Genomic DNA, 14181 nt, shown 5'->3' on the forward strand with positions numbered 1-14181 from the left:
CTCACGTTTACCCTGAATGTTAGAGTATAAGATAGATAGTGTAAATTGGTTTCTCTTTCTGGCATTGTATAGTAAAGTTTGTTTTTGTTTGTTCAAAACCCGTAGAATCTTGTAGCTTTATTCTCTTAGTAAATATCTTGAATCTCAAGCTTTGTCTACTTTAAATAAAATGCAATTAGTCCCTAACCAGATCTTTCCCCTCCCTTTCCAAGTTCAGGGAAAAAAGCAAAAAACTGCAAATGCTGGAAATTTTACAAAAACACCTAGGGTGGAATTTTACGGACCCCCTTGCAGCTGGGGTGGGGCCACAAAATGCAACAAGCCATTCAAAAGTCCATTGACTTCGGCGGGTCTGGAAAATCCCGCTGGCAGGAGGGGCCGTAAAATTCCACCCATAAAATATAGAAATACTCAGAAGGTCAAGCAGCCTCTGTACAGAGGACAGAAGAGATGACATTTCAGTTATGGACATATCAGAGGCATATTATAGCTTAAGCAGCAAATCCAAATAGGTAAAATAGCCAATCAATCTATGCAAGATTTATTTCACAAACACAGATAGAATGAACAGGTAGACTGAAAAAGAAGTTTACCATAACTAGGTTTAGCTTGATAAGTTATCTTTGAGATAACATCTTGGAAATTGATTTTTGTGCCCCAAAAATGTTAGGAATGGGTTTGGGGACCGGCATGACTGAGACCACAGGACTGGAAATTTGAATTTCCCCCACAAAAAGAGTCCCACACAAACTTCCAATAGACTGAAAAAGGTTTGAGCTGTGTTACAATCCCAGCTGCTGTGAATACTGGAGATCCCTGGCTTGATAGATCCTAACTTTTTTTTGGAAAAGGTGGAGGAAAGTTACTGAACAAATTCATAGGAGTATGCTGATGAACTTGAATACAAAGAATAAAAATATTTATTAAAACAATAAAAAATGAACTATATTCCACCAGACAAAAAGGTTAGAAAGATCTCAATACAAACACAAGACGACAATTCAAATTCCCACTATTTTTTTACCCCAGCAACATCTTTAGACACATAAACTAATGAGGAGTTACCACTAGCTTGACACAAAGGTTTCTCGCTTCGGACTGGCACAGTTGCACACCGTTTTCTTCAGGTGAATTCCTGAGCATTCACTTGATGCTTCTCGCCCAACTCGTACCTCTCCCCAAGACACCCAAAAACTGCACTCTAAGCCCACTTTTCCGTCAAGTGCAGAGCAAGCAAATTAGTTCCCTAAACTCAGTCTTCCAATAATGCTTCTGCTAAACTAAACACTTTACTGAGTCTCATAACTGATTATTCAGTTGACTACTGTCCCACTAGCCTTGTACATATGAACATATGAAATAGGAGCATTCGTAGGCCATTCAGCCCCTTGAGCCTGCTCCGCCATTCAATACGATCATGGCTGATCTGTTTGTGTTTTGAATTCCACATTCCCATCTACCTCCGATAACCTTTAATTCCCTTGCCTAAGAATCTACCTACCTCTGTCTTAAAAATATTCAATGACCATGCCTCCATTGCCTTCGGAGGCAGAGAGTTCCATAGTCTCACAACCCTCTGGAAGAAAAAAATATTCATCTCTGTCCTAAAGGGGCAGCCCCTAATTTTAAAACAGTGCCGCCCCTTTCTGGACTCACCCACAAGAAGAAACATCCTTTCCACATCCACTTTATCACTACTGTTCAGGATCTTATATACTTCAGTCAAGTCACCCCTCACTCTTCTAAACTCCAGCAGAAACAAGCCCGGTCTGTCTAACCTTTCCTCATTAGACAGCCTGATCATTCCAGGTATCAATTTATTAAACCTCCTCTGAACCACCTCCAAAGTACTTACATCCTTCCTTAAATAAGGAGATCAAAACTGCACACAATATTTGAGATGTTGTCTCACCAATGCCCTGGATAACTGAAGCATAACATCCTTACATTTATGTTCAATTCCTCTCATAATAAAGGCTGGCATTCCATTAGCCTTAATTACTTGCTGTGCCTGCATACTAGCTTTTCGTGACTCATGCACCAGAACACCTAGGTCTCTTTGCACCTCGGAATTTTTGCAGCCGTTCTCCGTTTAAGTAATGCTTTGCTGTTTTATTCTTCCAGCCAGAGTGAACAATTTCACATTTTCCTACATTATACTCCATCTGACAGATTTTTGCCCACTTACTCAACCTAACTATATCCATCTGCAATCTCCTTATGTCTCTTCACAACATACTTTCCTACCTATCTTTGTGTCATCTGCAAATTTAGCTACAATGCTTTCACTCTCCTCACCTAAGTCATTGACATAAATTGTAATAAGTTGAGGCCCCAGGACAGACTCCTGTGGGACTCCACTCGTCAGATCATGCCAATCAGAAAAAGACCGATTTATGCATGCTCTCTGTTTACTGCCAGCCAACCAATCTTCTATCCATGCTAATATGTTACCCACTACACCATGAGCTTTTATTTTCCGCAATAACCTTTGATGTGGCACTTTATCAAATGCCTTCTGGAAATCCAAATACAGCAAGTCTACATGCTCCCCTTTATCCACAGCACATGTTACTAATTCAAAGAACTCCAACAAATGGTGCCAGTGCCCCACGAATCAGAACCCACTTCATCCACACCAGTCTTTGAGCCATACATTCATCTCTCTAATCCTATTTACCCTATGCCAATTTACACGTGGTTTAGGAAATAATCCAGAGGTTATTACCTTTGAGGTCCTGTTTCTTAATTTGGTACCTAGCTTCTCGTACTGACTATATAGAACCTCCTTCCTTGTCCTGCCTACGTCGTTGATACCCCCATGGACCACGACAACTGGATCCTCCCCCTCCTCCTGCAAGTCCCTCTCCAGCCCTGGACAGATGTCCCAAACCCTGGCACCAGGCAGGGAAGACAACCTTCTGGGTTCTCACTCTTTGCTGCAGAGAACAATGTCAATCCCCCTTGCCATACTGTCCTCTACTACCACAACATTCCTGTTTGCTCCCCATCCTTGACAGCTTCCTGTACCATGGTGCCATGGCCAGCCTGCTCATCCACGTTGAAGACCTCACTTTTGTCCATACAGGTTGTGAGCACCTCAAACCTGTTTGACAATTGCAAAGTCCGAGGCTCCTCCACTACTGCCTGCTTGGTCCCATTACCTGTCTCACTCACATCCTGCTGTCCCCCACTGCTGACCAAAACAGATGACCCTATTCCAAGAGGGGTGAAGGTCTTCTGCAACAAAGTGTCCAGTACTTCTCCCCCTCTCTTATGTTGCATAGTATCTGCAGTTCGGCTTCCAGATCCTAATCCTGATCCGAAATTCCTCTAGCTGCTTATACTTTCTGCAGATGTGTTTGTTATGGATCGCCTCTACGTCCGAAAGCTTCCACATTTCACAACTGCAACATAACATCTGTCCTGCCATTTTTACTCATGTTATTTAGTTAACTTAATTTAATTACTCACTTAATTAACTTAGAATAATTTCTATGTATACTACACTTCTTTCCCTGTGCACTGAATTCCCATGTGAACCTAATTCGCTATTCATTCGGTCTCCATCTCACTCCGACATAGTCGCCAGTCTCCTCACGCGCCTCTTACTGATCATGCGGTTTGAAAAGCCTGTCTCTTTTATAGACTGTCAGCTGAGTCACCAGCTAGTTTAGCTTCCTGCTAAGGTAATCAACACCACTTGAACCAACTGCTTTTTGGTGACTGACAGATAACTGCCACTCCATGAAGTTCTCTGTTTTACAAGTTAACCTAACTTACTTGAAGGTTAGTACTATATCAGATCTTGATTCTTAATTTAAGGTTAAAACCTGAAAGGGACTTCCCAAAACTTACCACGAAAGCCTAATTCACTACTCAATCAGTCTCCGTCTCACTCTGGCATAGTCACCAGTCTCCTTGTAGCCTCTTACTTGTCGTATTTTTCTTCTCAGAGAGCTTCAAATCCCTGTCTTCTCTCTCTCTGACACACACACTGAACTCTTCCTCTCTCAACTCCTGTCTTTCCTGGATCACTGTTGCTAGGCAACAATAAAGCTTTTCTACTTAGTGTTTTCTTTCCAGAAACACTAACCTTGTAATCCCTTTTAGCTCATCTTTAACCTCAGGGGCAGGATTCTGCCCTTGGAGGGGGTGCTCGGCGGGTGCGGTCGGAAAGCCAGCCGCTGCCCGCAATCGGCTCCACACCGCAATTTCACACGGACGGGTCAATTAATGCCTGCCTTGCGTGGATTGCGAGCGGCAGCACTGAGCACTGCCTGTGCGGGTGCGGGGGGGTGGGGGGGGGGGGGGGGGAGGAGAGGGAGAGCAGGGCCTAGCACGTAGTCCGCACATGCGCGAGAAAGAGTGGTTCAATCTCGCTGAGGCACAGAGCTGTCTTAGGGAGACTGAAGCGCTGTGTAAAAAATTTAATAAAATGTGTCCCCTCATGTGACTCTGTCACATGAGTTGGGACATGTTTTTAATTTAAAAATAAAGTTTTTATTTAATGTTTATTTGCTTTAGGAAACCTCATCCCACTCATGGATGTGGTTTCTTAAAAAATGTAAAGGCCACTTGGCCTTTTTGCCTGCCTGCTAACCGTTAGGTTTGACGGACAGCATAAATTTGAATTTAATTAATGGCCTTAATAGGCCTTTTAATTATCGGTGGGTGCGCAGCTGACTCTGGTGTGCACCCGCCAAACGTAATATCGCGAGACTGCAAGATGACGTCGGGATGCACGCCTGATGTCATTGCGCGTCATTTTACGCTCGGGCATGTCGGGCACGCGCCTGCACGCCAAGCGTAATATTCTGCCCCAGGGATTGTGAGACCTCATTAAAAATGTATATATACAAACAAACCCAAAAGACCAGAAATCTTTCGGTGACAAGTCCATCCAGGCGCCCAGGCACCAAGGTTCATAAACAAAATCAAAATGAAGCTAAAACTATTTTTACTTTTCTTAATACACTATATACAAATTCAACTCAAAATTATACATTGTTCATAATAGTTGGCTTCGGGTTACAACTCTGCACGTATGGCCTATGATGTTTGTGACCTAGAGGAAACTTGTATTTCATGTCCCACAGTATTTTCGTTGACTTGGGTTGGACTGGTCTTGAAAACTTTGCTAAACCCAGGTCAGAGAGTTCGAGAGCCCTGGGGAAGCCTGCTGGGGAGTCCAGCCCTTAGTCTTCCAACAATTCATTGAAAATAACTACTGATGCTTTTGTTTATATATTGCAGTATATGTATTTACTTTTTTGTTTGCATTTTGGAGTTCTCGGTATTTGTCCCTTGCATGAAATGCATTCTAAAATAAATTGGATAATCTAGTATTACAAATAATGTACTTACTTCGTTCATTTGATTTTGAATCTCCTGCATTTTCATCGCTCTGTCCTCGATATTTAAACTCACCACAGCCATTTGAGATTGCAGGTTGGCCAGTCCGCTTTTTAGTTTTGATCTTTCCTAAAAATTGCATATAATAGGATACTTACAACCATAGCAACGTACACATTTTCACAATACTGCATGAAATAAAGACGATATTTTGGCCCTTACATTCAGTGTGTAGCGTCTGTTTTCTATGTGCTAAGTAGTCGACTAAGCCCCCAATATGGTGTACCTTACCCATTCTTGAAGCAAGTGTTACAGTCCACTGGACAAACAGATAACGGGCCTAATGCCTGTTTGAGGCCCCCGCTTCAATGTTGGTTTGTGCCAGTGACAACTCATTCATTAAAAGCAGACTATTGAAATTATCTGCAGCCTACAAGTAAGGCTGGAATACTGATTAAATTGAGACTAACACTAGGGAACACAGATTCAAACTAGTAAAGCAACTTATATTTATATAGCGACTTTAACAAAATAAAACATTCCAAGACTGTTATTTTAGGTCCAATATCAGGAAATTCTTCTTCAGAGGAAGAGTGATCAATGTGTAAGATAGACCCTGATACACTAAGTCCTCACTTAAAGGTGTGGTTACTTTGCTGAAAAGTGTAACTTTAAGCGAAATGACCTGTAAGCGAATCAGTTTTTCCTATTACAACCAATGTAAAAGCTGTAATTACGTTCTGAAGGACCTTTCCCGCAGAAAAAAAACATAAAAACATTATACATTGTAAGTTGAAACACTGTACATTCTCAAATTACTACATTCAAAAATGAAATAACTTTTAAAACATAATAAATTTAAAGACATAAAAGAAATATGCTAATTCTTTCTACATACCTCCCGCTTGCTGACATTCCGGCAGGCCAACTCCCTCCCACAGGCTGACTGTCTCTCTCTCTCTCTCACCGACTTTCTCTCACCACTTCCCTGCCCAACTCTCCCACTCACTCTTGCCCTCCCCAATTCTCCCACTCACCACTGCCCTCCCCAACTCTCCCACTCGCTGCTTCCCTACCCAGCTCTCCCACTCACGGCTTCTTCTCCTGACCCTTCACTGTGAGCAAGGGCTCAGGAGGGTAGCAAGAGGGAGGAAAGGAGTGAGAGGAACAGCGAATGGGAGAGTCGGGCAGGAAAGCAGTAAGTCGGGGAGTTGGGCAGTGAAGTGATGAGTGGGAGAGTCAGCAAAAGGGAGAGAGTTTCAGAAAGCCAGTCCCACTCAGCGAGAGGTCTCAGGGAGTGGGAGAGAGTGTTGGGGGGTGGGAGAGGTCGCTCCAAAATGTTGACGATTGGGCCACGCATGTTCTGTCAGCCCCAGCACAAAACATTAAAGCAGAAGTCCTGATGTTAAGTGTGTATATTCTCCCTATTATGTTGCAGTGCACTGAATGAGGCAACTTAAAATGGGGCTTATTGCATAGTGGAGAGAGAAAAAAATTGAATCATTTAAGAAATAACTGACAGCAGGAAGAACTTTAGGAGCTTTCAGGTTTGTTGGGATGGATAACCTTACTCATCCATAATTATTCTCTAATATTTTACTCTATCCTTACCATGTGGCGATTTGCCAGATGTTTTTTCCTAGTTTGCTCCAGATCACTCAAGGAATATCTCATTCTGGTCTCTGTGCCTTTGGCTTGAGCCTGCAACAGCCTTAATTCAGCTTCTTTCCTATTCACTTTTATTAACTCCTGTAAGTTAAAATTGCAATCATTACTACATCATGGGTCATTTTCTAGTTGGCAAGATGTGTCAAGTAGTGTACCACAGGGATCAGTGCTGGGGCCTCAACTCTTCACAATTTATATAAGTGATTTGGACGATGGGTGGTATGGTTGCTAAATCTGCTGATTACACAAGGATAGAAAGGAAAATAAGTTGTGAAGAGAACATAAGGAGGCTACAAAAGGATATAGATAGGTTAGGTGAGTGGGCAAAGACCTGGCTAATGGAGTATAATGTGGGAAAATGTGAGTTGGTCCATTTTGGCAGGACAAATAACAAAGTATATTATCTAAATGGTGAGAGATTGCAAAGCTCTAAGATGCAGAGGGATCCAGGTCTCCTAGTGCATGAATCACAAAAGGTTAGTACGCAGGTGCAGCAAGTAATTAGCAAAGCTAATAGAATGTTCACGTTTATTGCAAGGGAAATTGAATTGTAGGGTAGGGAGGTTCTGCTTCAGTTATACAGGGCATTGGTGAGACCACATCTGGAGTATTGTGTACAGTACTTACTTAGTTAAAGAAAGATGCAAATGCATTGGGAACAGTTCAGAGAAGGTTTCCGCGACTAATACCTGGAATGGATGGTTTGTCTTATGAGGAAAGGCTAGACAGGCTAGGGTTGTATCCACTGGAGTTTAGAAGACTAAGAGGCGACTTGATTGAAACATATAAGATCCTGAGGGGACTTGACAGGGTGATGTGGAAAGGATGTTTCCTCTTATGGGAGAATCTAGAACTAGGGGCCACTGTTTAAAAATAAGGGGTCACCCATTTAAGATGGATATGAGGAAATATTTTTTCTCTCAGAGGGTTGTGCGACTTTGGAATTCTCTTCCTCAAAAGGTGGTTGAGGCAGAATCTTTGAATATCTTTAAGGCAAAAGTAGATAGGTTCTTGATAAGCAAGGGAGTGAAAGGTTACCGGGGGTAGGCAGGAATTTAAAGTTGAGGTTAAAATTAGATCAGCCATGATCTTACTGAATGACGGAGCAGGCTTGAGAGGCCGAGTGGCATACTCCTACTCCTAATTCATATGTTCGCATGTAACTCGCTTTACTTCTGGTTCTGTCTGACTATAAAAATTAATCAAAAAAACATATATTTAAAAGCAGCTTTAACATCAATGTGCATCAAATATAAATACATTTACTGCAGCTTTAAGAACAATATGTAGCACTCTGATAAAAAATGCCAGTCTAACTTACCCGGAGTTCATTTCGGAGTTTCTCCTTGACTTCTTTCAGATGACTAATCTCTTTCTCATCCCAGCACCTGGCCTTAAACTTCAAATCACTGGAACCTCCAGAGATGACACCAGATTTTAAGAACAGTGTTCCATCCAATGCCACTGTCTATATTGTAAAAAGAGTAATTACAAATTTACCATTAAATTCATTTGTATACAAATCTTGTAAATTTCTGTCAGAGAGGAACCACACCACGCACTAAGTTTGTATAGCCAGTTCTACTTTATACCTTGGTAGAATTTCTTCACATTTTATAACATAACACTCCATTAATCCATATGATACTTTTTAAAATGCTCTTTAAAATAAACGTGAATACATGTAGTACTTTAAAAAAATTATTTCTTGTACATCCGCATAAATAATTTATTGATGTTGACAGAAGAAAACCAGGCTAATTTACTCAGCACTGCAAGAAACAGAAAAATGCTGTGGATCCAACTCACAATGTACTTAGCAGTTTGCCTTGTTATTTTACTTGCTGACCTCTCAAAGGCTATGCATATAGCTACTCAAGTTCAGTATAATTGATTCACAGCATATATAATTTAGGAAAAGACAATGTTCTTACTTTAAGCCTCTCTGCTCCTTCATATGCAATCTGTCTGGCTTCTTTCAGGTTCTCACATACTAATCCATTACCACAAACAAACTGTACCACTTTCTTCAGTTGAGGAGATACACATTGAACAACATCAATCATCATTTTGGCTCCTTTAATTTCTCGCAACTGTTCATTGATTGGCTTTATCTGAAATAATTTTTTTAAAAATGTAACTTTATATCATTCAATTCCTTGAACACCTTTCTACATAGAAATTTATTTCCAACATACCTAATTTTTCCAACCATGGCAAAATAACCACACAGCATGAGTTGCAGCATACTGAAGATTTTCATCCTCAGTGTACATTGGGCAGGTGATGGATAGAGCGATTGTAACTTCCACCTGATGGCGCCACTAACAGACTAGGAGCATTTTGACGATTAGGTCTCATATCCTGAGTGCTGATCGGCAGTCTGCAGTTCGTGGAGTGACAGCAAGACATCCACAGATCACCTGTAGACTACAAGCCTGCAGCAAGGGATTTTAGGCAAAGACTGACCTCGGATACAGGAGGAGAACAGTGTGACTTTTTTTATTTGTTCATTGGATGTGGGAGTCACTGGCTAAGTCAGCATTTGCTGCCCATCCCTAATTGCCCTTGAAAACTGAAAGGCTTGCTAGGCCATTTCAGAGGGCATTTAAGAGTCAACCTAATTGCTGTGGGTCTGGAGTCACATGTAGGCCAGACCAGGTAAGGACGGCAGATTTCCCCTTCCCTAAAGGACATTAGTGAACCAGATGGGTTTTTACGACAATCAACAATAGTTTCATGGTCAACAATAGACTTCTAATTCCAGATTTTTTATTAAGTTCAAATTTCACCATCTGCCATGGCGCGTTTCGAACTCAGTTCCCCACAGCATTACCTTGGATTTCAGGATTACTAGTCCAGTGACAATACAGAGAACATTATTGAGTATGGAGGATTAGCAAGGGATAGGAGAATTGAATTATGCACATCTTGCTGTCCAATAAATTACTTTTTACTGGTCTCATAGCTATTACTGAGGATATTGGTTTTGGTTGTTTTTTGCTCAGTGCAATGGCTATATTTAGCACTTAACTGCAGCAAGATGGCATTGGGTCCTAATAACATCATTTGAATTCTGCATTGAACATTGAGGATCCTGGTTGTTTCCAGCAGGAATGATGTCTATCTAAATCGAAGCAGTAGCTAGGTGTCGGATTGGATGACCAAGTCTGACATTCAATTCTCAATATTACCCTAAACATATTAAAAAACAACACAGCAGAGAATAAAATCAGTCACTGTGTTATTGCAACATATGAAGTTTTCAAACCTACATCAAGATAATCTAGAGCCAAGAAGGTCTCTGGCTCAGCTCGTTCTTCTTTCAGATACCGAATACAATCCCTGGCTGTTTTCTCAGAAGCAACCACAATGGCATTAATGTATCTGCCAAAGACTTTGGTGACAGCCAGCTGGTACTTCTTGTGGATAGGATGGCAGAGATCCACAAGTCTGCCGTACTATGGAACAAAGGCAGATTCAATAGTAGGTAATTGCTGACTTTCCCATGAACAACAGACAAAATATAAAATGAAACCACAGGCACAATTGATCTATTGAGTTTATAAACGTACAAATTTAACACATTTAAATAATTCAAACAAGAGAGGTTTTGGTTGTTCTTGTGCCTAAAATTTGTTGATCTCTCTCCATCGGATTATTCTTCGGAAAAAACTTCAAAAATTCTGTCCTAGTTCTCTGAATCTTTTTGTATTACAGAAACCTTTGACTTGCCCTCTGAAAATGTAGTTGCTGGCTATCTTTAGCTTAATTTCAAGTGCCCTAATGCGCCAGAGCTTCCCTCAATGAGTACAGAAGTATCCCTGATTGATAATTTGCAGCATGCTTTCACAAGTGAAACTATAAAGCAAGCAACAACAATAATTGGCCACACTGGTCTGGATGGAAGCTGCCCAGATAAAGCCAAAGTCACCAGGCTCAAAATAGGATGTGATTCCTGTTAAGGTGCGCATCCAAATTGGTTTGAATCATCAAAATCAATTTGCCTGTATCTTTTTAACAGGACTTTACCTTTTGCTGCTGTGGCATATTTCCTTTTAATGGTGTCCTTTTTCCCTCATTGCAGACCAGTTGAAAACCATTGTCATAAGATAGTTGTTGGGACAACTCAGCATAGATTTTACAAATTTGTGATGACCGGGAGTGCATATTGGGATTCTAGGCACAGAATCCAGCATATGGATGACAAAGTCCTTTGGTATCCACTGCCCTCTGAACCCAAATTTCCAACATGCATTCCCGACACAAAAAGTTGCATGCAACGGCTCAGGTATGTAAAAATATTACCCCTCCTAATTATTTTCAGAAAGCTTTTCAACTCTGCTAAAAGTATTGGATTATGAATTGACAGATGTTACTTCACAATAACAGATACAGTTAAAGTGCTGTTAAGTTTTTTTATTTTCTTTCCATTTTAGTTGGATGTGTTAAAAGTTTCAAATTTATTTAAAACCATTAGAATATACAGTAGGCTTGAAATGCCATATTAGGCAAAGGCACAATTGGGATGAATCTTGAGTCAAGAAACTGAAAATCAGACAGAACTGGGTTGCTTCTGCATTCCTGACTTCATCTATTCACCTTTTTTATGGTCCAGCTATTTTCCATGGGACAACCCTAAGCAATCCTTCTGTTTGTTCCCATCTGTAAGTCAAGGGATAATTCCTGAGCTGCCATCGGAATTCTACTCTTGTACCTTTTAAGACCTTATAGTGGAACTCATGCACATGAAAGATTCCAAACTTTAACAAAGCCAAAATAATTCATCTCCCCATGTTTTGAGGCAAAATGTCTCAAAAGTCTAAAGGAGTATAGAAAGTGCAGGGGTGAAATTAAAAAAGAAATTAGAGAAGTAGAAAGAGGGCATGAAAAAAAATATTAGCAAGTAAAATCAAGAAAACTCAAAAATATTTTATAAATACAGAAGCAATCAGAACTTGAAACCCAGAATGGCAGTAACAGAATGTGAAATCCAAATTACGAACAGAAAAAGCTGATCCAGAGATGAAAGATATTTCACCAATTCTGTTTGCTTAGAACAGAGAAAAACAAAACATATGTATTAACACATGTGAAATTATCTAAATATTGCATATTGAAGTGTAATTACATATTGTCTATATATATAAATTCCTACTTACCACAGAATCTGGGTACAGGCGCTTTAGACTCTCAAGGATCTCAGCTTTTTTCTGCTGTCGGTGGCCTTCACGGTGATCAATCCCTGCATTCTGCAACTCACCAGCCACTTCATTCAGTTTTTCACTGACTTCAACTATACGTAGCTTAGCACTCTCTATTTCATTAGTCAGTTCTTCTTCACGTTGTTTATGCTCAGACAACGAAGCCCTAGTTTTGAAAACAGTAACAGGTGGATGGTTGGTCTCATAATGGGTAGTCCTGATGGAGTGTCTAAAGTGCAAATATCACCTGCTGATTTTCTTCCTACTCTAGAATTCGCAAATAAAGAGGGATGACCATAGCTCTTTACAAATCAGCATGCAAACAATGCTTGTTGGGTAAACAGGCTCGGAAGACACACACTTCTTCAAGAAGCTGCAAGAAATTTCCCTACCTTCCTTTATGCAACAACGGTGAGCAACACACTGATGCAATGAAAACTACAACGTATTCTTTAAAAGCAAGGATCCAACTAAAGGCACCAAGGCCTCTTTGCAGTATACGTTTATATTAGAACTTTAAATTAGAGTGCTGTTTAGTCGCTCATCGCACATTTAGGAGACACCTATCCTCACTTACATGAAAATCAGGATTTTAATGAATCTAGTGCACAATTCGTGCAGAGAGTCCAAATGTCTGAACTGCTTCCTGCTCATATTCTCAACTGGAGTGTGTTTCACAGTCTATAAGACCCCGGTAGAAAGCCAATACCTAATTCACAGCATTGTTTTGGTTACTGAAAATTGTAGTACTGGTTCAATACTTCTATATTTGGGTGCACAGTAGTGATCATGTTGTTTCATTGAAATCAGCAGCATTGGGCGGGAGGACTAGAAAGTGAATCTTCAGCCCAACTACTCAAATGGAAATTATGTTGTTCAGAAGGTTGTAAAGAGGTAGAAAACATTACATTTTAAAATGAGGGACAAATAATTACTAAATAGTACTGCAGGGGCAAAACTGATGAAAGTAAGTAATCAAGCTGCTTGAAGCCATGTTCTTTATTTGCACCGTTAATTTATGCGTACTTCTCAACATTAAGTAAACTCTACAGGTTCAATCTGGTTTGGAGGTCAACACATAAATGATTTCTTTCCCCTCACTTAGGTTATATTATGAGATGCATTTGGAGGTATCATTTAAGCTATTACCAATTGCTGTCTTGCTTTAGTATACGGTTTACCCCATTTAATTCAAATTATCTGATAATTTGAGTTTTCTTGTGCCCAAATTTCCACCTTGCCTTTATATTGCTTAATTCAAATGTTTGGGTACTTACATTTTTTACTGAAAAAAATGATGTTGAAATATCAGGAGTATGTTATAATCTCTTCAATAATCTGTTTGACTGGCGCAGACTCGATGGGCTGAAAGGCCTTTTTCTGTGCTACAGACCTCTATGACTCTTCCGGTCTCTGGATTATTGGAGAGCGGACATACGACTGAGATGCGCATTGGGACACTGTGGAAATCATGATACGCTGATCTACATGGGAATTGCCTAGCAAGTTTCAACTTCTGATGTGCAATTCCCCTGCTCCCTGGGACCCTATGCAAATGTCTCCGACTATATTAGAGTTGGAGACTTGGGGCAGTTCCAATGTACTTACCTGAATAGTTACCAGGAAATGTTAAAACAGAAAAAGCCTAGTCTATTCTGAGTTAACTACAGAACTGACATCCCTGACCCATCTACCATCTCACCCACCTACCACGTCAGCGACCTGCACCCTACCCACTTTCCACCTCAGCTGCCTGCCACCACCCACCTACCTACCACTTCACTCCCATACCCACATCACCACCCAACTCATTGACCTCATTCACCTAACCACCCTACCCAGTCATTCATTCATTTATCCATTCACTAACATTCAAACTGGACCTTTAAACTTACCATTCAGCAGCTAGTGCTGCAAAATGGGGCATATCCTGTTTTCCCCCCGAATACTCCGC

General features: G+C 40.7%; 1 protein-coding gene across 5 annotated transcripts in view; it reads right to left on the minus strand.

The window, feature by feature from the left end:
* The window catches only part of LOC144696692 (structural maintenance of chromosomes protein 1B-like), a 192888-nt gene that overhangs the window by 121389 nt on the left and 57318 nt on the right, over positions 1–14181 (minus strand). For all 5 annotated transcript variants that reach the window (XM_078568295.1, XM_078568300.1, XM_078568296.1 and 2 more), the window contains exons 9-14: positions 12186–12393; positions 10299–10484; positions 8958–9137; positions 8345–8491; positions 6967–7104; positions 5368–5484 (exon numbers count right to left, since the gene is read on the minus strand). In XM_078568295.1, coding sequence (XP_078424421.1) covers positions 5368–5484; positions 6967–7104; positions 8345–8491; positions 8958–9137; positions 10299–10484; positions 12186–12393 — 976 coding nt within the window. The remainder of the gene's footprint in view (positions 1–5367; positions 5485–6966; positions 7105–8344; positions 8492–8957; positions 9138–10298; positions 10485–12185; positions 12394–14181) is intronic.

Source organism: Cetorhinus maximus, chromosome 22, assembly GCF_964194155.1.
Source record: "Cetorhinus maximus chromosome 22, sCetMax3.hap1.1, whole genome shotgun sequence".
In the NCBI taxonomy this organism is placed as follows: Eukaryota; Metazoa; Chordata; class Chondrichthyes; order Lamniformes; family Cetorhinidae; genus Cetorhinus; species Cetorhinus maximus.